General features: G+C 53.2%; 2 protein-coding genes across 2 annotated transcripts; both read right to left on the bottom strand.

The window, feature by feature from the left end:
- Positions 1–2,818: 2,818 nt before the first annotated feature.
- On the bottom strand, positions 2,819–11,338 carry PTGER3 (prostaglandin E receptor 3). The gene is made up of 2 exons (XM_054638705.2): positions 10,451–11,338; positions 2,819–5,594 (listed from the first exon to the last, which is right to left on the bottom strand). Exons 1-2 carry the CDS (start codon positions 11,261–11,263, stop codon positions 5,307–5,309), a joined length of 1,101 nt encoding a protein of 366 aa, XP_054494680.2. The 5' UTR covers positions 11,264–11,338; the 3' UTR covers positions 2,819–5,306.
- A 744-nt stretch (positions 11,339–12,082) lies between these two features.
- On the bottom strand, positions 12,083–22,650 carry ZRANB2 (zinc finger RANBP2-type containing 2). The gene is made up of 10 exons (XM_054638809.2): positions 22,489–22,650; positions 22,151–22,203; positions 21,858–21,966; positions 20,125–20,207; positions 19,163–19,239; positions 18,722–18,859; positions 17,777–17,949; positions 15,714–15,800; positions 14,200–14,364; positions 12,083–13,680 (listed from the first exon to the last, which is right to left on the bottom strand). Exons 1-10 carry the CDS (start codon positions 22,542–22,544, stop codon positions 13,617–13,619), a joined length of 1,005 nt encoding a protein of 334 aa, XP_054494784.1. The 5' UTR covers positions 22,545–22,650; the 3' UTR covers positions 12,083–13,616.
- Positions 22,651–23,111: the final 461 nt, after the last annotated feature.

Consider the following 23,111-nt stretch of genomic DNA (forward strand, 5'->3'; position numbering starts at 1 on the left):
GCTCAGTGGGGGCTGGAGCTGGCGCTGAGGTGTTCCTGCCATCCCCTGGGAAATTTATTTTGGGATTTCATGGAGTCCCCATCCCTGGAGGTGTCCAAGGAAGGCCTGGGTGTGGCACTCAGTGCTCTGGGCTGCTGACAAGCTGGGCATTGGTCACAGGCTGGACTCTGTGATCTGGGAGGGCTTTTCCAGCCTCAGAGATTCTGGCATTTGCCTGCCTGGAACTCCTGTGTTAGTTCAGACCCCAAAACAATCAGGGATTTCCCATTCTGCTGGGCTGGGCTGGGGTGCCCATCACAGAGCTGCTCCCCTGTGTCAACGTGCCTCAGGAGCTCAAAAAGTTCCTGTTAAATTCCACAATGCAAAAACCCAGTAAAATAATAGCAATAATGGGATAAAATCATGGGAACAGCCTTGGCAGGGGGGTTGCAGATGATTCACCTCTGCTGGGATACGGCAGAGCCTGAGCTGGGTTTGGGGTTGGGGTGCAGGTGCTGTGCTCCCCATGGATCCCTGGGCTGGTTTGGGGTGCAGGTGCTGTGCTCCCCATGGATCCCTGGCTGGTTTGGGGTGCAGGTGCTGTGCTCCCCATGGATCCCTGGGCTGGTTTGGGGTGCAGGTGCTGTGCTCCCCATGGATCCCTGGGCTGGTTTGGGGTGCAGGTGCTGTGCTCCCCATGGATCCCTGGCTGGTTTGGGATTGGGGTGCAGGTGCTGTGCTCCCCATGGATCCCTGGCTGATTTGGGGTGCAGGTGCTGTGCTCCCCATGGATCCCTGGGCTGGTTTGGGGTGCAGGTGCTGTGCTCCCCATGGATCCCTGGGCTGGTTTGGGGTGCAGGTGCTGTGCTCCCCATGGATCCCTGGGCTGGTTTGGGGTGCAGGTGCTGTGCTCCCCATGGATCCCTGGCTGGTTTGGGGTGCAGGTGCTGTGCTCCCCATGGATCCCTGGCTGGTTTGGGGTCGGGGTGCAGGTGCTGTGCTCCCCATGGATCCCTGGCTGGTTTGGGGTCGGGGTGCAGGTGCTGTGCTCCCCATGGATCCCTGGGCTGGTTTGGGGTTGGGGTGCAGGTGCTGTGCTCCCCATGGATCCCTGGCTGGTTTGGGGTTGGGGTGCAGGTGCTGTGCTCCCCATGGATCCCTGGCTGGTTTGGGGTTGGGGTGCAGGTGCTGTGCTCCCCATGGATCCCTGGCTGGTTTGGGGTTGGGGTGCAGGTGCTGTGCTCCCCATGGATCCCTGGCTGGTTTGGGGTCGGGGTGCAGGTGCTGTGCTCCCCATGGATCCCTGGCTGAATTCCCAGCAGAGCAGCTCCCACGGGCAGTTCCTGGATCACGGGGCAGATAAGATCTGCTCTGGCCCCACCCAGCAGCTCCTGCAGAAACCCAGCACACGCCAGGGTCCCTCCTGTTTTTATCCTCCCCGCTCCAGCACGCTCGGCTTTGGGACACGCAGGGGCGGCTTGCAGGCACAGCATCACCTCCAGGGGCACCCTCTGTGCCCTGCAGCTCCCAACGTGCAGCGGCTGGAGGAACAACACACAGAGAGCAAGCTGAAAAGGCATCGTTAAAGAAACCCGCCTCTAACACAGCTTCCCGTGCCATGGACGTGGGAATGGAAGCTCCCAGGGGCACTTCAGCGCCTTGGAGCGGGTTTAGGAAGGGCAGCCCCTCACAGAGCCGTGGCTGGAGGGCACAGCTCCCACTCCTCCTCTCCTGGAAACAAACAGGAAACTCCCATCCCTTCCCACCTGGGCAAAGCTCCTGTCCCCTCCTATTTGGGTAAAGCTCCCATCCCTTCCCATTTGGGTAAAGCTCCCATCCCTTCCCATTTGGACAAAGCTCCCATCCCTTCCCACCTGGGTAAAGCCCCCATCCCTTCCCATTAGGACAAAGCTCCCATCCCTTCCCATTTGGACAAAGCTCCCATCCCCTCCCATTTGGGTAAAGCTCCCATCCCTTCCCATTTGGGTAAAGCTCCCATCCCCTCCCATTTGGGTAAGGCTCCCATCCCTTCCCATTTGGGTAAGGCTCCCATCCCTTCCCATTTGGGTAAAGCTCCCATCCCTTCCCATTTGGACAAAGCTCCATCCCTTCCCATTTTGATGAAGTAGCTTCTTCCTTTTACACCAGCATGGAGGGGCAGAAGTGCCCACCCCAAACACTGAATATTCATGACAGAAGGCATTGTTTTATGTGAACTGGAGTGAAACCATGCCCATATTAAGAACCAGCTGCCCTGAATGTGCTGAAGAACCCTTCCCAATGTCACATTCCCGGTTTTCCGTGCGGGATCCATGGTGCTCAGGGACACAGCACCCTGCTCCTGCTGTAAAGGAGCAGCTCACAGGGTGGATTGTCTCTTCTCCCAGAACTGCCCTCCATCCCAGCCTGACCCCAGACAGTCCCAGAGCCAGGAATGTGCCGGCCAGGGCTGATGCAGGCGGCTGAGGTCATCCCGACATATTTCACAAGTGAGCGGCTCTGCTGAGCTCCTTCCCAAAGGAAAAGTACACAGAGGGAACAAAAGGGATCCTCTGCACAACACGGGCTTTTTCCAGCCCCAAGTCATTCCAACAAGACAGTCTGACTCCAGCAAGGCGCTTTTTAAAGCAGAAAGAGCCCGTATTTTCCCTTAAAGCACCACCCAGGAACTGAAGCACGGATGAACCTGCAGTTGTTACACCCAGGAGTAGCTCAGCACAGAGCAGGATCCAGCAACTCTCAACTAAAAAAGGCATTTAATCCATTAGTTTTAGGCTGGGTCTTCAATTAAAGCTAAACCTTGGCTTTTAGGCTGGACTCAGACATCACCTGGATAAAATCAGATTTATGTGGACAAGAATCAGACAATGAAGAACAAAAATGAAGGCACAGGTTCTTCGCTGAGGAGGTACTTTTATAAACAAATTAAATAGAGTAAAACAAAGGTTTTGTGCAAGAAATTCCTCACAGATGCAGGATTTCATTTGCCTGTAAGACCCCTGAATTCCACAGTGCCTGGCACATGGAATATCAGATGCATTTTATTGTATTTGCATTTAACTTCACCCCAAAGGCCACAAAACAGGAGACATGAGAGGCTGTCAGCTACAAAAGGGTGAAGAAAATGCATTAAGACACAGCTTTTTAAAAAACAAGCCTCAGATGTGGCACAAGTGGATTGGAACTGAGTTTGTAACTAAACCATGGAAGTTTCTTTGGGAAAAGACCTGACAAATTCACACACTCCCACCCCCTGCTTCCAGTCTGCCGCAGTTCAAAACCTCCCAGAGCTGCCACATTTGTGTTTTTGGAGGAGCTGAACTCTTTGGGATGCTGCTCTGGGCACTCTGTGGGGCACTGCAGGAACAGAGTGCCGTCCCCATTGCTCACACAGCATTTGCTGCTGCTGGTGCCCTGACCCCAGGAGAATGAGCAGCAGCCTCTGCTTCAGCTCCTCCGGCCCCAGCAGCTCTGAGGGTGCTGTGCAAGCAGCAATTCCAGCAATTCCAGCCTGTCTGGGCATTCCACGGGGAAAAATCAGGGGTTTCTCCCCTTGCCCCAGTGCTAATCCTCCTCAAGCTCCCCTCAGCTGCCACAGGGACGGACGAGTGCTTATCAGGACACATCTGTGACTCAGGAGACTCGTGCTGCCTTCAGTTCCTGGAAGGGATGGATGTTCCATCACTGCCACCACCCCTGCTCAGCTTTAAGACACTGAAACCCAATCAAATTTCTTTTTTCTTTCTTATTCCTGTGGTTTTTCTCCCTGTCTCCCCTTGCCCCTCCAGAAAAGAGGAGGAAGGACTCTCTGAAGGAGGTAATGTTAGTACTAAAGATTCCTAGGAGTGAGTCCCCCCAGTAATTTCTTCTCTAGAATCTGTTGGCTGTCAGGAAAGCAATTTTTTCCACCTGAAAGCAAGAGAGGCCTCCACAGGCTCTACTTCAAGCCCACAAGACTTTCATCTCAGCCACGAGTGGCAGTGGCCATGGGATGTCCTCGTCCTGTTGTGCAGTGACCATGGGATGTCCTCATCCTGTTCTGCAGCTCAGCCACGAGTGGCAGTGACCATGGGATGTCCTTGTCCTGTTTTCAGGGACCATGGAATGTCCTTGTCCTGTCTGCAAGGACCATGGGATGTCCTCATCCCGTTCTGCAGCTCAGATACGAGTGGTAGTGACCATGGGATGTCCTTGTCCTGTTTCCAGGGACCATGGGATGTCCTCATCCTGTTCTGCAGCTCAGCCAGGAGTGGCAGTGGCCATGGGATGTCCTCGTCCTGTCTGCAGTGACCATGGGATGTCCTTATCTCATTCTGCAGGGACCATGGGATGTCCCCATCCCGTTGTGCAGCTCAGCCACCAGTGACCATGGAGTGTCCTGTCCTGTCCTGCTGTATCCCAGCACTTTTGGCACCCTGCAGGAAGAATTTGGTACTCTGGGTCCAAGCAGTGACACAGTGAGGGGGTGCCAGCATGGAGCAGATTCCCAGGAGGGTTTCCAGGTGGCTGCAGCTCCCGGAGCTCTGGGAATGTCCCCTCAGGACATTGTGGAGTGTCCCTCAGACCATTGTGCAGTGTCCCTCAAGCCACTGTAGTGTCCCTCAGGCCATTGTGAGATGTCCCTCAGACCATTGTGGGATGTCCCCCAGGCCACTGTAGTGTCCCCCAGGCTGCTGTGCAGTGTCCCCAGGCCATTGTGGGATGTCCCCTTGGGCCATTGTGCAGCGTCCCTCAGACCATGGTGCAGTGTCCCTTAGGCCACTGCAGAGCCACTGTAGTGTCCCCCAGGCCACTGTGGTGTCCTCAGGCCATTGTGGGATGTCTCTCAGGCCGCAGTGCAGTGTCCCCCAGGCCGCTGTGGGATGAACCCCCAGGCCACTGTTCTGTCCCCAGGCTGCTGTGCTGTCCCCAGGCCATTGTGCAGCATCCATCAGAGATGTCCCCCGGGCCACTACGGTGTCCCCAGGCCGCGGTGCTGTCCCCAGGCTGCTGTGGGATGTCCCCCAGGCCACTGCAGTGTCCCCAGGCTGCGGTGCTGTCCCCAGGCAATTGTGGGATGTCCCCCGGGCCACTGTGGTGTCCCCAGGCCATTGTGGGATGTCCCCCAGGCCGCGGTGGTGTCCCCAGGCCATTGTGGGATGTCCCCCAGGCCGCGGTGGTGTCCCCAGGCCATTGTGGGATGTCTCTCAGGCCGCAGTGCAGTGTCCCCCGGGCCACTGCAGTGTCCCCAGGCTGCGGTGCTGTCCCCAGGCAATTGTGGGATGTCCCCCGGGCCACTACGGTGTCCCCAGGCCGCGGTGCTGTCCCCAGGCCATTGTGAGCACCCCTCAGGCGGCGGTGCGGCGTGTCTCCCGGGACAGGGTGAGAGCGCTGTCCCTGTCCCTGTCGCGGCACTCGGCGGCGTTGGAGCAGCGTGACACGGCGCCGGCGGCCTGGCGGCACTTGCGCAGCAGGATGCGGCGCAGCAGCAGGTACACCCAGGGGTCCAGGATCTGGTTGAGCGAGGCCAGGCGCACGGCCGTCAGCGGCAGGTTGCACTCCCTGCGCGGCTCCCAGCGCTGCCAGCCCCGGCACGGCCCGGCTATGGGCTCTGACACCATCCGCAGCATGGTCACCTGTGGGGACAGCGACAGGGGACAGTGAGGGCTGAGGGTCACCACAGAGCAGGCTGGGGCTGCCCCTGCATCCCTGCAGGGCCCCAGACAGGGATTGGGGCCTGGCTATGGGCTCTGACACCATCCGCAGCATGGTCACCTGCGGGGACAGTGACAGGGACACAGTGAGGGCTGAGGGTCACCACAGGGCAGGCTGGAGCTGCCCCTGCATCCCTGCAGGGCCCCAGACAGGGATTGGGGCCCGGCTATGGGCTCCTGTTGCAGTGTGATGGCATTTCCTGTCTCACCTATCCCAACCCCTCAGCTGTGCCAACCTCTCCTTTCCCCTTTGCCCTCCTGCCAAGAGCTGTCCATCAATCTTAACATTCCAGCAGGGTCGTGGTGTGGTTGGCAGAAGTTCCAAAGATGCCCCTCAGCTCCGGGCTCATTGGCCTGTCCCAGTGTCTTTATCCCTTGAGCCTTCCCTTCCTCACACCTGGTTGGTCCTCACCTGTCCCTTTGTCCCTCCCCCTGTCCCCAGGGCTTAAAAGGACACGGGACCATGGGGTCTGGATTCTGTTGGAGCTGTTACCACATTCAGAGTCTGTCAGCCTGGAATAAAACTCTGGATTAAAACTCTACCATAGAATCCTCTCCTTTCTCTTCACCGTCGCCTGAACCTTTTCCACCAGAGGTAAACTGAGTTCCTGCTGTGCCTGGATTTGTTCCCAGTGCCCAGCTGCAGCACCCAGCCTGCCAAAGGTGTCTCTGAGGTGAAACACCACAGCTGCTGCCTTTGGCCCAGCAGCAAGGGTCAGACAGGGCCAGGCACGTCCCACCTGGAAATATTGGAATTAATATTCCATATGCTCCAACACCATCTGCAGCATGGTCACCTGGGGGGACAGCGACAGGGGACACAGTGAGGGCTGCTGGCTGCGTGTCACCACAGCTGTGGCACTGCCACACCGCAGGCTGGGGCTGCCCCTGCATCCCTGCAGTGCCCCAGACAGGGCTTGGGGCAGCCGGGGATGGTGGAAGGTGTCCCTGCCCGTGGAACTGGATGAGTTTAAGGTCCCTTCCAACCCCAGCCTGTAAGGGACTCTGTGGGACAGCTCCTGAACACCTGGTTTTCCTCAACAGATTCTTTTTCTGCTCACAAATCTTTCCTGGACATGACTTGGAGGTCTCAGCTGTCTGAGTGTGCTGCCTGGGATCCCTGTGGAACAGGGCTGTCCATCCTGCTGTGTGTGCTCCCAGTTGGTCTGTCTGTCCATCCCGCTGTGTGTGCTCCCAGTGGGGCTGTCACTGTGCTGTGTGTGCTCTCAGTGGGTCTGTCTGTCCATCCCGCTGTGTGTGCTCCCAGTGGGGCTGTCACTGTGCTGTGTGTGCTCCCAGTGGGGCTGTCACTGTGCTGTGTGCTCCCAGTGGGGCTGTCAGTCTGTCCATCCCGCTGTGTGTGCTCCCAGAGCCACAGTGATGGATGCACCCCCGATCTGCCCAGCACTCCCAGCCCTTCCAGCCCCAGATAAGCCGGCAGCCAGGCCCAAAACTGCTGGGAAGAGGCCGAGGGAGCAGACCCGCTGGGAATCACTGCCAGCCCTGGCCCTTGCAGAGAGGCAGGCCAACCTGCAATCCCACAGGAAGGCTCCTCAGAGCTGTGTCACCACAAAGGTCACAGCTGGGCTGCTGCTGTCCCCGCGGGCTGGGACAGCCGGAGCCATGGTGACCGGGAGCAGAGGCTCCAGGGAGGATTTTTCCACTCAAAGGGATATTCTGGGTGCCAGATCAATAACCATGTGTTGACCTTGGAAAGCCTGGGCTGAGTCTGGAGGGCAGGGCAGCGTGGACAGCACAGGATTGTTTTTGTTTCTTTAAACAGAAGCAGATTCTACCCACGACATTTCATTGACCGAAGTGGCCACAGATAGAGCCTTGTGAAAACAGGGATGTAGAGCTTTGTAAAAATGAGGACACAGACCCAGAGCACATCAGGAGCCACCAGAGCACCAGACCCACACTGCCAGAACCTGACCACTTCCCTGGCTCTTCACACACTGGCCCTGTCCAGACTCTGCCATCTCTTTTTCAGATGGAGCTCCAAAACCACCAGGCTAATAAAAATACATTTCCCAAGCACACAACTGCTGCTCTTTTCTGGTTTTATTACGTAATATCCCTTTATTGGAGTAGTTGTTGGGCCAACAGCTGCTCTACTGGAAATTTTGTTTGTTTGATATCATTAGAGGTTGTTTATCATGGCCTGTATTGGTCTTCTAAATGGATTAAAAGCCTGCACAAGGCAGAGGAACAACATCAGGTGGAATAAAGTCAACATAATTCATGCCATTAAAAATTTGGCTCAAAATGCTGATGATTGGATTTATTCAACAAGAGCAGCCAAAACTTTACTGTTATCATGAGTGTGGTTTTATACGTCTGTAATTTCTGTCTGCCAGGAGGGATAAGGAGCAGAACTATTTTAACAGGAAGAGCAGAAGAACTTCTGAGCATTTTAGCTTTAAATAACTTGGGAACAACTCTGGGAAGGAATAATTTGTAGCTGGAACTCCAAAGTTATTATTATAATTCTAAGTTGTGCTGCAGCAGCATTTCTGTGAAATCGAACTTGCTCCGTTTCACCTCGGGGTCATTTATCTGCTTCCCTCCAGCTCAGGGGCTATCCCAGAATCCCAGACTGGTTTGGGAACGGAGGGACCTTAAATCCCATCCCATTCCACCCCTGCCAGGGCAGGGACACCTCCCACTGTCCCAGGCTGCTCCCAGCCCCAGTGCCCAGCCTGGGGACAGGACCCAGGGGCAGCCACAGCTGCTGTGGGCACCCTGTGCCAGGAATTCCTTCCAATACCCCCTCTAACCCTGACTCTGGGAAGCCATTCCCTGAGTCCTGTCAGAACAGGCTCCAAACAAACGGGTCAGTGTGAACTGCAAACCAACCAGGCCAGCCTGGAGCGGGCTGTTCTCCCAGGTGCTCCCTGTGAGTCCTCCTCGGAGAAAGGGAACAATTCCTGCCCTGTCTGCTCTCCTCCCTCCTTCCCAAGGCAGCCGAGAGCCAGACGCGCAGGACACTGCAAGGAGCCCTCCAGAGCACAGCCACGATGTCAGAGCTTTCCCTCTGCTGCTAAATCACATTTGATTTTGTCGTTTACATCAACAGATCAGCTCTAAAAATACCGTGTGTGGCGAGGGTGTTGTTTACCTCACAGCAGCAGCTGCCAGGATCCATTAGTTCTCAGTTACAAAACTCAGATGTCTTTAAAAAAAAACACAGAAACAAAAAAACCTCCCCTGTCAAGTGCCAGATTTCCATTTCAGCTGTTTCTTACAACTGCTGAGTGCTGCAGCTACGGGTTAAATGATTGCTATGAGCTGGCTTTCACTGAAAAGGCGTTTGCATTCTCCGTGCTCACTTCTCCAAAAGTCTGGTCTCTAATTCCTGACCTACACCTCAGGGGTGTGCAGAGCATGCTGGGGAGCATGTAAATGGAGGTTTATGTATAAAAATGGAGGTGTATTTGTAAAAATAACCCCGCAGCCATGAGTCTGGATTGCGAGAACCCCACAGAAGAAGTTCCACACCTCCAAGTGTTGCTGCTGCCACCAAGGGAAGGGAAGTGCTGCTGAAATCCCTCGTGCCTGTGGCTTGACTCCTGCCTCTGAAACCACAGAAATGCCCAGGGCACCAAACCACCAAGCAGAATCCATGTTCCTCGCTGGTTCACCTGGTTATGAGGGAGGAGGAAACGCTTCCCCCACCTCAGGGCTCTCCTCTCAAGCTGCAAGGCTGGTGGAACCCTCAGGGGTGACAGGACAAGAAGAAAACTCCTTCTCCAGCCAGAAAGAGCCTTTCACATAACCTCAGCATTTCCTCAACCAGCTTCAGCCCATCCTGCTCAGAGAGCCCAAGAACAAATTTTCCCAAAATCCTACTAGTCCTTGATAGGACAACCCAGCCTTTTGGGATTCCAGACCCCCGGGTGTGCCCTGGTCCCACACAGCAGGGATGTGCATTCTGCCTCCCCCACTCCTACATCATGAGGAGGGGTTCTTAAGGAAGGAATAATAAAACAGTGGAAAGCAATGCAAAGATCCTTAAAGACCAGGCTGGACAAGCCCTGAAGGCTGCTGTAAATCAAACACAGCGGGCTGCCAGCCACAGGGCACTCACAGAGTCACAGCTTGCGCGTTTTCTCATAAAACACCGACGGAAGTTTTGCTGCAAGGTGGGAGCAAACAAAACCCCCTAAATCCCATCCAGCTGCAGTGTCCTGCTCCCAGAGCCTCTCGCCACATCCCCCTTTTCTCTCTGCACAAGAGCCTTGTTCTCCTCCTTTTATCTGCGGTTCCTGCAGCTGCTTTCCCTGCACTCGGCTCTCCTCTGGGGCCTCTCCCAGCTCCTCTCGTACACTCGGCACCCCTGTCCCTGTCCCTGTCCCCGCTGAACTCCCGAGGGTCTGTCCATGGATGTCCCCTTCTGGGGCCTCTCCCAGCTCCTCTCCTACACCCATGCCATGCTCTGCACCCCTGTCCCTGTCCCCATCCCCGCTGTCCTCCTCTCCTACACCCATCCCATGCTCTGCACCCCTGTCCCTGTCCCCGCTGTCCTCCTCTCGTACACCCATGCCATGCTCTGCACCCCTGTCCCTGTCCCTGTCCCCGCTGTCCTCCCGTGGGTCTGTCCATGCATGTCCCCCTCTGGGGCCTCTCCCAGCTCCTCTCCTACACCCATCCCACGCTCTGTGCCCCTGTCCCTGTCCCCATCCCCGCTGTCCATGGATGTCCCCGGAGCCCCCCCTGTGCCGGCCCCGCTGGCTCCCGCCCCCGAGGACGCCGAGGGCAGCCCGGGGCTCACCTACCAGCAGCGGTGCCCAGCACGCCGAGAGCACGCACATGATGCCCAGCAGCTGCAGCAGCGTCTCGGTGGCGATGCGGCCCCAGCGCGAGCCGGGCTGCGCCGCGCCGGCCTTGGCGCGGCAGCGCGACACCAGCGCCTCGATGGTGGCCAGGTTGCAGGCGCCGGTCACCACGAGGGACAGCAGCCCCAGCGCGGCGAAGGCGGCGGCGAAGGCGCTGCCGCCGGCCGTGCTGATGAAGCACCAGGTGCCGGGCCACTGCAGCGCGTAGCGGCCCAGCCCGGCCAGCGGCAGCAGCGCGAAGGCCACGCCGGCGGCCCAGATGGCGGCCAGGCCGCGCTCGGTGGCCCGCGGGCTCATGTGGCTGGCGTACCAGTGCGGGGCGCGGATGGCCAGCGCCCGCTCCACCGCCATGGCGCTGGCGATCAGCAGCGGGCACAGCCCGAACACCGTCATGCTGAAGCCGAAGAAGTCGCAGAGGCGGCCCGAGGGGTCCATGGCCGCCCAGGGCCGGCCCGACAGGTACACGGAGATGACGACGGGGCTGGTGAGCAGCTGGCCCAGCATGTCGGTGAGCGCCAGGGAGCCGATGCACAGCAGGAACGAGCGCTTCCTGCGGCTGCCCTTGGCGCGGTAGCTGCGGGACACGAGCAGCATGGCCAGGGCATTGCCCGCGACGCCCGTCAGCATCATGGTCAGCGGGATGGCCACGGACACGGCGCTGCCGCGCTCCGCCGCCCGGCCCGTGCCGTTCCCCCGCGGGCCCGGCCCGCCGGCCGCGCTGGCGTTGGGCGGGCGCTGCTGCCACGGGCTCATCCCGGAGCCGGCAGAGCCCGCATGGAGCGGGCACGGAACGGGCGCGGAGCCGGCAGAACCCGCAGGAAGCGGGCACGGAGGCGGCAGCGCCGCGCTTTATGTGAGGGAGGGACGGGACCCGCCCCGGGGCCGGCAGAGGCGGAGCGGGAGCGAGAGCGGGCACAGCCCGAGGGGACGGAGCGGGAACCGGGCTGGGAAGGGAACGGAGCTGGGCAGGGGCTGGAGCCCCAGGAGGGGCTGAGGGAGCTGGGCAGGGGCTGAGCCTGGAGCAAAGGAGGCTCAGGGGCCCTTGTGGCTCTGCACAGCTCCTGCCAGGAGGGCACAGCCCCAGGTCGGGCTCTGCTCCAGGGAACAGGGACAGGAGCAGAGGGAACGGCCCCAGGCTGGACCAGGGGAGGGACAGGGTGGATTTTGGGAATGGTTCTACCCCCAAAGGGTGCTGGGCACGGCCCCGAGGCTGCCAGAGCTCCCGGAGAGTTTGGATGCTGCCAGGGATGCCCAGGGTGGGATTGCTGGGGGGTCTGGATCAATGATCCCTGTGGGTCCCATCTAACCCAAGATATTCCATGATTCTGTGAAAACACCTGGAAGTTTTATAAAGTATTTTGCTGTTGAAATTAAAAATTATTTTTAAGACTTAAAGGATTGCAACAATGTGAATGTGTGGGTGGATCAGGTGAGCTGACTCACAGGATCAGGGTCAGTGTAGGTGACAGGAACCAGGGTTGGTGGAGGTGACAGGGTCAGTGCAGGTGACAGGGACCAGGGCCAGTGCAGGGCAGCGGGAAGCCTGAGTGTCCCCAAGACAAAGCACTCGAGCACAGTTGACTCACAGGTTTTATTTACACTTGTCTACAGCATCATTTTGCCTTACACGTTCTCTAAGCCAAATGAACCATCCTCCTCCTGCTTTGCCTGTGGCCTATCAGTTGCTAAATTTAAAACCTCCCCTCTGTTAAGTACAGCAACAATTGGAATACAAAGCACAAGAAAACCCAAGGCTAACAACAGAGCGTCTACTTGATCTGGTTTTACAGTTTAGTTGGACGTTGAAGTCAGAGGCACAGTTACAGACTAACCTGCTCTTGTGCAACCTACACACATTTAGCATGGAAATTAGAGAGAAAAGAAAGCATTAAAGAAGAAACTGCATTTTTTTTTCTGCAAAGAGATTTATCAAAATACCTCTACACCAAAAACATTTTGCTTCTAGACCAGTCCAAAAGACATGGCTCAAAAAAAGGAAAAAAAAAAGAGAAAAAAAAGCAGAATGGAGTTTTTCGATTTTGCTCCGTTTGTTTCTGTGCAGTTTATCAAAACAAGCAGCAAATCTGGCAGTTTTATTACTGAAATAAATGAAGGTTCTTTGCTTGCTTAAGAAGAAGAGTTTTCCTTACCATACTTACCTTGTGACGGCACTGAAGAAACTTAAACCTTTCTTAACCAAACGGAGCTCAAGAGAGACCAAGTTTTATACTCAAATGGATTCCATAAAGCATTTTAAGCCATAAATTGTGTTGAAGGGAAAAAGTATGATTGATGAAGAAGACGTTGAAGATGCCAGAACTTTCTCCACAGTTTATTCATTCTCGTTTTTAAAGAAAAATAAAATTAAGATACCTTGAAAATTTTAGTCAGCCCCAAAGGAAATTTTACAGGCGGCCTGCAGAAGCTTCCCTTGATTCCAAGGAGCCAGTTCCATACTCCTCCAGCCCAAGAGCAGATCCCAACCGATCCGTTTGGAAGGAGGGATCCCGGAGTCCCAGCTCTGGAAACCACCACAGCCACAGCACTGTGCTGGCTGCAAATGTCCTCCCTCGCCAGGAATGAGGCTAATTCCCTCTGGAATCATGATGGACAGGGGGGTTGAGCTGCTAGAGAGGGGTGTCCATCTGCACTGGCACTGCTACGTGGCAAAACAAAAACTGCTCAGCCCAAGGCCCCACTGCTGGCCCCAGGTCCCCCAGCCCTGCCCCTGCTGTGGTCCCAAGGGAGCTCCATCCTGCTCTGGAAAACTCACGGCTTCCTCCTCGCACAAAGAGCTGTGCCAGGGCATTCCCAACCTGCTCCTCCAGCTGAGGGAGCCAGGAATGGAGGAACTGATCTTGAAAAATAATAAAACCCCCCCACACCACAGAACTTCCCCCTGTGCCGGGGAGTTTATGGCTTAAAATGCTACTGCGGGTTTGGGTGATGGATGAACAAAGCTGCAGTTTGCCAGAAAGCCAGGACAGACATGCACCTCTACTAGCAGATTGAGCACTTCTGACCAAGTAAGACACCAACTTCTTAAAAATGTCTCATGCACTGACTGGAATTTTGGTGGGTTTTTGTAAGTGTGAGCTTTTACACATTATTTCTTTTTAGAACTTGTACGGGAACCAGAATGGGAGGATCCGGAGGAAGATCTGCGGCGTCTGCAAGATACAAATGGAGAAAGCATGCACAGAAATGAGCTCAGATTCATCCTGGCACCCACTTTGAGCAGCATCCTACCATAGCTGGAAGCCAAGTATATCTCATGGGGGCCTTACAAGAATATACAAGTAACTTTAAGCAACTAATTTAACACTAAAAGTCTAAGTTTAATACTGAGAGTAGAATACAGTTTCTATTTCAATGCAGTATTTGCTTAAGAAAGTAATTCGGTAATGAACACATTAATACTGTCACACACTGAAAGAAGGGTGAGCCAGGTCTTTATACAGAACATGCTCCTACCAGGAGGACTTTCATTGGAGGGGGGAAAATTATCAAAAAAAAGCAATTACAGAGGGGTTAACAAAAGTAAGAGTAGGGCAAGTGAGGAAACTACTTTGACTATGAGAATAACTGCTCGGATTCAATAGCTTCCCAGCGAATCTCAGTCCTTGGATAACTACAATAAACCATCACACATCTCAATACAGCCATTCTTATTCTACATAAACCCAAACCTTTCGGGTGACCGTGATCTCGAGCGCCTTTTTTTGCGATCACCAGAGGAAGAGGATCTAGAGCGGCTTCGCTTCTTGCCTCTCTCGGGGGAAGACGAGGAGCGAGAGCTGGAGCAAGATCTTTTCCTTGGGGTGGAAGACCCCCTGTAGGACCTGGAGCTGGATCTTTATTGATTGAGAAATAAACCACATTTAATTCTGGGATCATGGAGAAGGCACAAAGACAGAACAAGCAGAGACAGTTTTCATCAACATTCACTACTCTGTTTTCTCCAAGGGTATGGAAAATAAACATCAGGGGCTTCCATACTTACTCTGCCAAGAACACTGCTACTGCCAGGGCAGCTTGCCCAAGAAATTCTGCTAAGTAGTGTTGCCTGATAAATGGACCACCAATGGTTTGGAAAGCTCTCCCCAGCCTTCACCAAAATGAGCCTTTTTGGCAAAAAAGCACTGAGAGGCTGCTGGGAAGTTGCCTCTGTAAGGATCTTCCTCAGCAGTTAAACTCACACATCAGAATAACCTGGAAACCAGAGATCTAAAGCTGATTTACCATGGTTCACTTTATCCTACCAGACATTTCACACTGCAGGTTCATCTGACCAAACAGTATCAAATCCAGCTGCTATATTTACAGATCTCAAACTACATTTATGAAGAGACTTAAACCTTCCTCAACCAAAATACTGCAAAAAACCTCTCAGAATAGAGCCAGCATATATAAAAACATCTCTTGGAACACAGTGCCCCTCTGGTGGGGCACAGGGACACCTTTCCTCTTCCCAAAAGCATAGATTCCATCCTGTGCTGACCCTCACAGGATAATCCACAGCGTGTCCCTGCCCCCAGGGGGAGGTGCACTGTTTTTGATTGTTCTTCCCAACCCAAGCTTCCTCACTTAGAATTTTGGGATTCTCTGCATGCATGGAGAAGGGACAGCCCTTCACTCCATCACAGAGGGAATGTTCTGCCAATGGAATGCCTGTGCAAGGAGACACCTCAAACATGCTTTTGTTCCTGTGCCCTGCCCAGCTCAGTGATGGTCTACACAAATCCCTCTGCTCTCAGCTTCTCCCACCATTTCCTACCAACATGTTCCTGTGATCCCCCAGGTTCATACAGGAACGGCTGCCCTGTCTTGTGGAAGATGCAGAATCCTCACTGAACACAAAACCAGAAGGACAGCGGCATTCCTAACGCTCCTCCAGCTCAAGCAGCCCCAGTGGAAACAGGAAAAGCGCCCAAATGCCTGCAGCAGGGAACCATGCACTCAAATCCTTCTTCCTCCACTGCAGCTCGGTGGCGTCCGCTCGCGCGGCTTAGGCCAGACTTAACCTCTCGCACCAAAACCTCTGCTCCTCAGTGAACTCAGCTCCTGCAGAGACCCAGCAGGTCTGACTTCCAAGATAAAAAGCAGTTAATGTTTGTCTGAGCAGCACAGCCTTACGGTGGGGCCAGAGCAGCTGCAGCCTGTGCCCTGTGTCTGTGCAGGGACAGGCTGGTACCGCATTCACCTGGATTTGGACCCACGGGACCGCGACTGTTCCCTGGAGCTGGAGCGGGATCTCGATCTGGAACTGGAAGAACTCCTGGAATGGGACCTGCAACAACACGGGAGATCTTTTTCCAGTGTCTGACTTGCATTTAGCAGAGTTACTGCTCCTGAGAGCAGCAGACACGAGGCAGCAACACAGTCTGAGTCCTAAAATGCCAATCCCCTCCTGCCCCCGGCACACTTAAAACCAGACACTTCTACACAGCATTAAAAACATTACAAAGGCAGCTTTAGATTATGGCTCCTAAAACAAAGCACAACAATTAAACAGGATTGCAGTTATCTGGCAAAAAGAAATAACTTCCTATCTGTTCATTATTTAATGAAATCAATGCTTTAATTTGTGCCTTAACTGGAAACCCATCAGTTTCCTTCAGAGGCAGAGCAGATGAGAGCATTAGGATTGGTCAGTTCAATTTTCCCCCAGCCAGTTCTCACAAGCACTTTGCAATCATCTTCAAATTTTCATAAAGATTTTCCCCTGCATTATAAATTAAGTGGTTAATTTGGGGCTAAAATACTGCCATATCCAACACAACTTATAACTGGCCACAATTATTTCCCAGTTTTTCACTGATGGATTTTCTCTAAAGCACAAACCACAAGAGGAATTTAACAATGGCAGCAGGCTCCAGCAGCCACTGGAACCAAAAGCACTGAAAACAAATTCTAATAATAAATTCTAATAACAAATTCTAATAATATTTTCAGGTAAAATATATTCTACTTGCTGTCAGCCTCTGTTACCATGACTTTCTCATTTTACTGGGCAGGACATAGGAGTATGAACATTTCCTAGCTAGGAAGTTGCATTTAAACCTTTTTAAAACCCACAAAAAAAGGCATCCACAAATGGCAACTGCTATTTCCAATTATCTGTAGCTAAAAGCAAAAGGTTTAAGAGGAAGTTGAAATCTCAGTTAGGACAAGTTACTTTCTACTTCACTGTTAATATCTGTGAATTAATGACCAAAGTTATGGGTGGGTGAGATTGTTGAGTGTCCTTGGAGCCTCCCAGCCAAGCACTCACGCTGCTCTGAGCAGTGGCAAGCAGGGAAGGCTGAGGAACAGAAGAGGCAGCAGGAGCAAGAGCCAACAGTGATGGGGAGAAGCCAAGCCAGAGGCTGCAGAATTTGGGCAGTGACAGCACTGAGAACATTGAGAGGGGCAATGATGAAGCTGGGAAGATTAGAAGAAACTTGAACTTTACAGATGTGAATTTAATAAGTGACCCTGGGAGCTTGTTCTGAATAATCAGGATCGTCCTTGCATGAGCTGTAAGGCAGCTCAAAAACTCCAATATTGACATCACCCAGTTTCAAAGCACTGACTGAACTGTTCATTTATTACTGAATTTAAATAGCAATGTGAGAGCTTAAGCCTGCCCAGCAGACCTTTGTGAGGTCCCCTATAAATCCTCAGTGTTATTAGAGAATTCCAGAAGTGGTTTGTGTTGGGAGGGGCCTTAAAGCTCATCTCATTTCACTGTTCCATGGGCAGGGACACCTTTTACCAGACCAGGCTGCTCCAAGTCCTGTCCAGCCTGGCCTTGGACAGTTCCAGGGATAGGAAGGTTCTGACAACATTGCCGCTGCATTTAAAACTTTGTTACTTGCCATTAACTCAAGTTCAAGTTTCTTGTCTTTATTCCCAGGATATTCCCACTTGTCCTTTCCCTGAATCTGCCTGGGCTGCATTGTCACTGCCTCTTCTGCCACCTCCTCCCACTCCAGCAGTGCCCCCCTCTGTCCAACAACAGAACCACACACGGCCAACGAGCTGAAAACCTGAAAATAAATTCCATTATTCCATTTCTCTGAAGGATTTCACCAAACACCAACTTAAATCCCTGAAACAAGCCCCAGAGAGCCTCCCTGCTGCAGCTCAGGCAGAGCATCACCACCTCTGTAAACGGAGAGTTATTCACATCATCACACAACTGTAAGGCAATCAAACAAAGTAAATAAGGAAGTCAGATACTGACATTTTGCCTGGCGTTACCCTGGACCTGTACCCGTTTACCTGGACCTAGACCTTGAGCTCGAGTGAGAGGATGAGCGCGAGGACGAGCGCGAGTGGGAGGAGCGGGACTTGGAGCGGCTGCGCCGCGGCGCCTTCTTCTTCTTGTTGGTGTCCTCCTCCTCACTGGCATCCAGGTTGTACTTGGACAGGTCAGCATCATCTTCATCCTCATCCTGCCACGGGCACAACACACAAGACTCAGGCAATGCTTTGAGCTCCCCTTCAGTTTTGACTTATCTCGGACTTTACTTCATGTTCTTTCCCTGCCTTTGAAAGCTGAACGGAATGTAACGAGACCTCACAATTTTAAGCAGTAAGGAGTGACTGAAAATTGGTTTTGAACCAAACCCCCCGTTATTTAATGAGCACACAGACACATTTTTACCACTTACTTTAAATGAATTTTCACCCTCAGAATCTCTAAGCAAAGCCCAACTCTGCAGAGACAGATCTCATATGCAAAGTTTGGTGATGGCTGTGTAAAACAGCACCATCTGCACATGTCTCTGCAGGGCTGCTGCCCAAAGATGTGGAAAATCCAATAAATGATACTCACATAGCTCAGAAAAGATGGAAAAAACCTCTCAGATTATTTTATTTCATTTTATAAAAAATAAATCTGATGTGGTTTTAAAAGCCTAGGAAGAAAACTCAAGAGCACTCGCTATACATGGTAACCACACATCCAGGTTCAAATAAACATCTTGGAGTTCTGGGTTCTGATCTCAGGCTTGTCACTGATGATTTAAGGAACTGCCCATTTTTGAGTGCAGGTATTTAGAACAAAGCAGAGCTTGTGCACATCTCTTCCAGCAGCTTTGGGCACCATTATTGCCAGAGTTCTGCTCTAAAGGCAGCTGAAAAACACTGACCAGCCCTTCCCCTGCTCCTGGGCAGCCCTGAAATCATGATTAAAAACTGCTTCAAGACAACACACCATCCTACCTCATCCAATTTATACTTGGAGAGATCTTCATCCTCATCGTCCTCATCCTCCCCCTCAGACTCTTTATCTTCCACTTCCTTCAGGATGGAGGCAGGGCCCACTGGCTTCCCCCGGTACTTTTTCTTTTTGCGCCCAAACTGAGGAATTTTGTGCCAGGATTAGAACAGGATTTAATCAAAAACAATCACCAACTGTAATTTTGGTAACACTTCCATAAGAAAACAAATACTCATCAATTTTAAATAGGATCTTGACCCAAGGGAAAGGGGAGCACTATGGAACATTCATTAGCAACAAGGAACTTTTAAAGGGATGCTTGTCTTGGGGACAATGAACCTCCACAGAGATGAATGGGAATGTGAGCATTCTGCATTTCAATTTTATGGGATATCCTTAAACAACACAAGAGTCTCCCCAGAGCAATCCCTGCCCTCCCTTACCTCATCATACTCCCCGTCGGACTCCTCCCGCTCTATGTATTCCACGTTCTCCCGCTCATTGAATCCTCCTCCATAGCCTTGAGAAAGGGGCAAAACAACACAATGCCTTCAGCTGCCTGCAGCACAGAAACCTCCACAGGGGCTCTGGAAACCCTCAGGGGATCACAAATCTGCCATAAGGATGTAACAGGATCTCAGGAGGAACAGGAATTGTTCCCACGCACGTTTATTAAATGCAGTTTCTCACAAATCCAATTAAAATAATGGATTAGGAACACTAAAAGTATTCATCAACTTATTTAAGTACTAAGTACTTCAATAAGTTATTTAAATAATAAATACGTGGATATATTATTTACAATTATAATAATTATATGAAATATGATTACATTATCTAATATCCTTTACTATTTTCCCAATACTCAATACTGAAATCTTGTTTTTCCTTTTGAATCATATGCCCTGTGCTTTTCTCTAGGCTCCTTTATTTCTGTGCCCTTGTGTTCCACCCTGTGCTCCCAACTCCCTGCCCTGCTCCAGTCCTGCAGTGCATTCCCTGTCTGATCCCAGGTGCAGAGGGGAGAGTGCAGGAGCTGTAAGGAGATCCTGCCCCAGCTCCCTCTGGGCTCACATTCCCTCAGGGGAGCTGAAACTGAGCCCCAGCCCTCCTGAGCAGATAACAGCCTTATCTGTACGTGGCCAGCCCACGGGAGGCCTCTGCAGATTAATTAAACATTGCTTCCAAAGTCCTGACATCAAAACCCAACACAGGGGCAGCTTAGGCTGAACATTCCCCAATTCCCCACCTGGAGCCACCACTTCCTTCAGCACTGAAACTCACTGAGGCCAAGAACCTGCACCTTGTATGAACTGTGTCTGTTCAGGGAACACAAGGAATGCCCACTCTGATTCCCAGAGCCCTTTCTGCCAGCAGTGCCAGCAGCCAGGCACCCCCAGCTCACCTGTCCTCTCCTCCAGCTTGGCGTACTTGGGGGTGTTGCACATGTTACACTCTGAGCGCCGCGCCCAGTTCACATTGCCACAGCTGCAGGGAGACACAGAGACATGGAAACCTTACCCTTCACACTGGGGATAAAACATCCTGCAGATGGGAATAAAACATCCCTCACACTGGGGATAAAACATCCTTCAGATGGGAATAAAACTTTATCCCTCAGACTGGGAATAAAACCTTACCCTTCACACTGGGATTAAACATCCCTCACACTGGGGATAAAACATCCTGCAGATGGGAGTAAGACATCCCTCACACTGGGAATAAAATATCCTTCAGATGGGAATAAAACCTTATCCTTCAGACTGGGAATAAAACCTTACCCTTCAGACTGGGGATTAAACATCCTTCAGATGGGAATAAAACATCCTTCAGATGGGAATAAAACCTTACCCTTCAGACTGGGAATAAAACATCCTTCAGATGGGAATAAAACATCCCTCAGATTGGGAATAAAACATCCTTCAGACTGGGAATAAAACCTTATCCATCAGACTGGGAATAAAACCTTACCCTTCAGACTGGGAATAAAACCTTACCCTTCAGACTGGGAATAAAACCTTACCCTTCAGACTGGGAATAAAACCTTACCCTTCAGACTGGGGATTAAACATCCCTCACACTGGGGATAAAACATCCTTCAGATGGGAATAAGACATCCCTGAGATTGGGAATAAAACATCCTTCAGATGAGAATAAAACATCCCTCAGATGGGTATAAAACCTTATCCCTAAGACTGGGGATTAAATATCCTTCAGAAGGGAATAAAACCTTATCCTTCAGACTGGGGATTAAACATCCTTCAGATGGGAATGAAATCTTACCCCTCAGACTGGGAATAAAACATCCCTCAGATGGGAATAAAACATCTTTCAAATGGGAAAAAAACCCCTTTTCCTTGACATAGGAATAAAACCTTACCCTTCAGACTGGGAATAAAAGATTATCCTTGGATTGGGAATGTTATCCTTCAGGCTGGGGCTAAAAGGCTACCCTCCAGACTGAGAATACAAGGGTGGGGACACAGCACTGGGGAAGGTGACGCACTGGACAGATGTGGGGAAGATGTCAAATCAATGGGCAGGAGCAGGGCCAGGAGCACAGCTGCACAGAAGGGTCCTTTCCCAGCTCCCTGAGCTCTCCTGGGGCTCCAGCCCCTTCCCAGCTCCGTTCCCTGCCCTGCAAGGGAAGAGCTGCTGGTGCCAGGCCAGGTGCTCACTGGAACTGCCACATCCAAGAATCCCAGAGCCACAGCTGGTTTGGGTGTGAAGGGACATCACAGCCCACCCAGTGCCAGCCCTGCCATGGCAGGGACCCCTCCCACTGCCCCAGGGAGCTCCAGCCCCAGTGTCCAGCCTGGCCTTGGGCACTGCCAGGGATCCAGGGGCAGCCACAGCTGCTCTGGGCACCCTGTGCCAGAGCCTGCCCACCCTGCCAGGGAAGGCAGCACCTCCCAATGCCATGGGGGTGGCAGTGCCATCTCCACATTCCCTCCAAACCTGGGCACTGTCCCAGTTTATCAAACCTGGCCTTTTTCCTGGGCAGTGCTGCCGTTTCTGCTGCTCTATTAATTAACGTGCAGCAAACAGCAGGGCTCCCAGAGCACGCCCCGGAGCCCTGCTGTCCCGGCAGCACAGGGAGTTCCCAGGCAGAGGCAGCAGCCGTGTGTCGGTGCCTACGTTTTGCACTGCCAGTCGTTGGCGCTGAACAGCCCCCGGCTCTTCTCGGCCAGCGTCTTCCCGATCTCCGTCCCCCCCGCCTTCATCATCTTGGCCTCCGTCGTCTTCTCTGCGGGGAGAGACACAAGAGCGCCTGAAACGGCAGCCTCGGAACTTACCGGAACATTTCAGGGTCTTTTAAAGTAAATAAGTGGACTTCTCAAACAGTTTCGGGTTGGGCAGGAATTTTTAGAGCAGTTTTACGGGGCACAAGGAGACGAGGGGACAAGGCGTGTGTGCTGCCGAGAACTCACCTCTGCCGCATCTGTTACAGCTCGTCCTCCTGGCGAAGTTCACGTTCCCGCACCTGGGCACGGAGCAGAGCACGAGGGCCGGCATTAACCGGGGCCGGAACCCGCGCAGCGCGGGGCTCCGGCGCCGGGGGCTCGCCCCGAGCCGAGCGCCGCGATTTACCCCGGCTCGGTCCCACGCCGAGAGCCAGCTCCCTGAGGCCGGGCCGGGCCCCGTGCCCCCCGAGCCGGCGGCCGCGGCTCCCGGAGCCCCGCTCCCGCTCCCTGCCTCGCTCCCCGGCCGCACTGCCGCTGGCCGCGCCCCGCTCCCCGCCCGCTCCCGCTCCCGGCCGTGCCCTCACTTCTTGTCGGGGCAGATCCAGTCGCCGTCGCTCACGCGGAAGTTCTTGGTCGCCATCTCGGGCCGAGCCGAGCCGGGCCGGGCCGAGCGCCGCCGCCACACGCAGGACCCGGGCCCTGCGCCGCGCGGGCTGCCCGCCGCGCGCCTGCGCCCTGCCCCGCCCCGCCCGCGCACCTTCCGCTCAGGCAGCGCCGCGGACGCCTCGGCCGCACGGTGAGGGGAAGGGCGGGGAGCGGGGCGCGAGCGCCCCCTGGCGGAGGGGAGGGCGGGGGGCGCGAAAAGAAAAAGAGCAAGAAAAAGAGAAAAAAATAGAGGAAAAAAAAAGAAAAAAAGAAAAAGAAAAAGAAAAAGAAAAAGAAAAAGAAAAAGAAAAAGAAAAAGAAAAAGAAAAAGAAGGAAAGGGAAAAGGACAGGGAAAAAGGAAGGGGAAGGGGAAAAGGGAAAGGGAAAAGGAAAAAAGGGAAAGGGAAAGGGAAAATGGAAAAGGGAAAAAGAGGGAAAGGGAAAGGGAAAAAGGAAAGAGAAAATGGAAAGGGGAAAAGGGGAAAAGAGAAAAAGGGAAAAGTGAATTGGAAAGGAAAATGGAAGAGGGAACAGGAAAGGAACATGGGAAAAGGGAATGGG

The sequence above is a fragment of the Agelaius phoeniceus genome, chromosome 8 (genome assembly GCF_051311805.1).
Source record: "Agelaius phoeniceus isolate bAgePho1 chromosome 8, bAgePho1.hap1, whole genome shotgun sequence".
NCBI lineage: Eukaryota > Metazoa > Chordata > Aves > Passeriformes > Icteridae > Agelaius > Agelaius phoeniceus.

Excerpts from the sequence above, each read along its gene's own strand:
- ZRANB2 (XM_054638809.2), bottom strand. The coding sequence starts at position 22,544 with ATGGCGACCAAGAACTTCCGCGTGAGCGACGGCGACTGGATCTGCCCC. Across the intron at positions 17,950-18,721 it reads CCAAGTATAAATTGGATGAG|GATGAGGATGAAGATGATGC; the intron begins GTAGGATGGTGT and ends TGCCCGTGGCAG. Across the intron at positions 14,365-15,713 it reads TCCCGTGGGTCCAAATCCAG|ATCCAGCTCCAGGTCCTACA; the intron begins GTGAATGCGGTA and ends CAATCAATAAAG.
- PTGER3 (XM_054638705.2), bottom strand. The coding sequence starts at position 11,263 with ATGAGCCCGTGGCAGCAGCGCCCGCCCAACGCCAGCGCGGCCGGCGGG. Across the intron at positions 5,595-10,450 it reads CGTGCTGGGCACCGCTGCTG|GTGACCATGCTGCGGATGGT; the intron begins GTAGGTGAGCCC and ends CTGTCCCCACAG.